This window comes from Hippocampus comes, unplaced genomic scaffold (assembly GCF_001891065.2).
Source record: "Hippocampus comes isolate QL1 unplaced genomic scaffold, H_comes_QL1_v1.1 scaffold39, whole genome shotgun sequence".
NCBI lineage: Eukaryota > Metazoa > Chordata > Actinopteri > Syngnathiformes > Syngnathidae > Hippocampus > Hippocampus comes.
Window position 1 is genome coordinate 203,331 of NW_017842054.1, and position 1,614 is coordinate 204,944.

The 1,614-nt window shown below is 55.7% G+C and overlaps 1 protein-coding gene across 1 annotated transcript in view; it reads left to right on the forward strand.

Annotated features, from left to right (window-relative positions):
• The first annotated feature begins 1,055 nt into the window (after positions 1-1,055).
• LOC109510189 (atlastin-2) overlaps positions 1,056-1,614 on the forward strand; it is a 10,441-nt gene continuing 9,882 nt past the window's right edge. Inside the window, exon 1 of the mRNA XM_019860333.1 lies at positions 1,056-1,307. Within this exon, the coding sequence (XP_019715892.1) occupies positions 1,239-1,307 (69 nt within the window). The 5' untranslated portion in view covers positions 1,056-1,238. The remainder of the gene's footprint in view (positions 1,308-1,614) is intronic.

The following is a 1,614-nucleotide window of genomic DNA, read 5'->3' on the forward strand; positions in this document are numbered from 1 at the left end:
CCAACCCCCCGCGTGGCGGACGTCGGGCCTCCGCAGCCAAGGGGAACTTGTCAAAGGATTAGCAGCCCTCCGAGACACGCCGCCCTCTATTTCTGCTCCGAGCAGATTATCTTTCCGGGATGTCGGGGAACAGCTGAGCAAACACTTGAGGACACTTATTTGATGGATTGCGCTGAAGAGCAAGTTTGGTGGCTTGCTTTGGCTCGGTGTTTGGCCTCGCTGCGAGCAGGTTCGATGCCATCAAAGCCAAATGAGCGTTCAAACAGGAGATTCTGTCGGGTCTTCTCTTTAGACTGGGCCGCTCTGTTGGTCTTCCCATCACCCCGACCCATAGCGATGGCCATTCGAGACCGCGCCCACAGTCACCATCACACTGGTAGGTGTGTGTGTGTGTGTGTGTGTGTGTGTGTGTGTGTGTGTGTGTGTGTGTGTGTGTGTGTGTGTGAGAGAAATGTATTTTTTTTAATGGGAGGTTATCTCCTGATTCCAGAAGTTGGGGGTTCAATTCCTTGCCATTGTGACCTTAAGATCAAGGCCCTGCGCTCACAGTTGCTCCCGATGCTGCGCGGGTAAATGAGTAAACAGTGTAAAGCGCTTTGAGTACAAAAGGTAGAAAAGCGCTCAACAACAACAACGCTTGTTTGAGAGAGCCTTGGTCACCCCATGACCCCCCCCCCCCCAAGGATAAAAGTCCGGCTCCGCTACACAGTGCCAATCACAGCCAAGCTAACATGCCGAATATAAATTGGCGCAGCCACCAAAGGAAGGGAGCTACAGTAGAACGCAGGGAACTGCAACTGTGCACAGAGATTCGAGCCCAAAATTCAGCACTTGATGCTCAGGCTGCCAAAGAATTTGAAAGCAACAAAGCCCATATTGGGGTTATGCGATATGAAGCGCGTCATAATCAAGAATGCGCTTTCGATTGACAGACACGACCTCGGGCTCAAGTGGATGCATGCATGCTTGATGCTACTCTTGCCTGCCTGCCTGCCTGCCTGCGACCACGCTTGCTGATACGCGCACAAACGCGGACACGCATTAAAGCGCGACGAAGGTCTCGACACTGACCTCGGTCACCTTTCGGAGCCTTTAAAATGACCACTCGCGGGGGTCCGGAGGGGGAATTTTGCGGGCTAAAAACTGCCGAGTGGCGGGCCAACATTTAAGCGTGGAAACAGGCGGCGGAGGCCGCCGCGCTGTGACGTCAGCGAGGCTGACGAGAGCTCAGAGCCAAGATGGCGGAGGTGAGCGGGTTGAGCGGAGCTCACTTGGAGCCCAACTATAAAAGCGCGCGAGCCGAGCAAGGTAAGGGCCTTCGTCCGAGGACGCGGTCGCCGCGAAACGAGACGAGACGAGTGGCCGGAAAAAAAAAGAGAAACGCGACTGCGGGTCCTGCGGCGTCGCCTCGGTTGTCCCCTTTAGCCCGCTCGCCTGTTAGCCTCGGAAGCCGCGCGGCGTCCGCGTTTGGGCTTGTTTGGCCGCGACAAACAAGCGAACCAAAAAAAAAAAAACAGCCGCCACCTAGAAGCGATCCTGCCCTCAAGCGGAAATACTGTAATGCGAGTCGGAACCGGACGGCCAAGCGTCTCGCGCGGGACACCTGTCACCCCC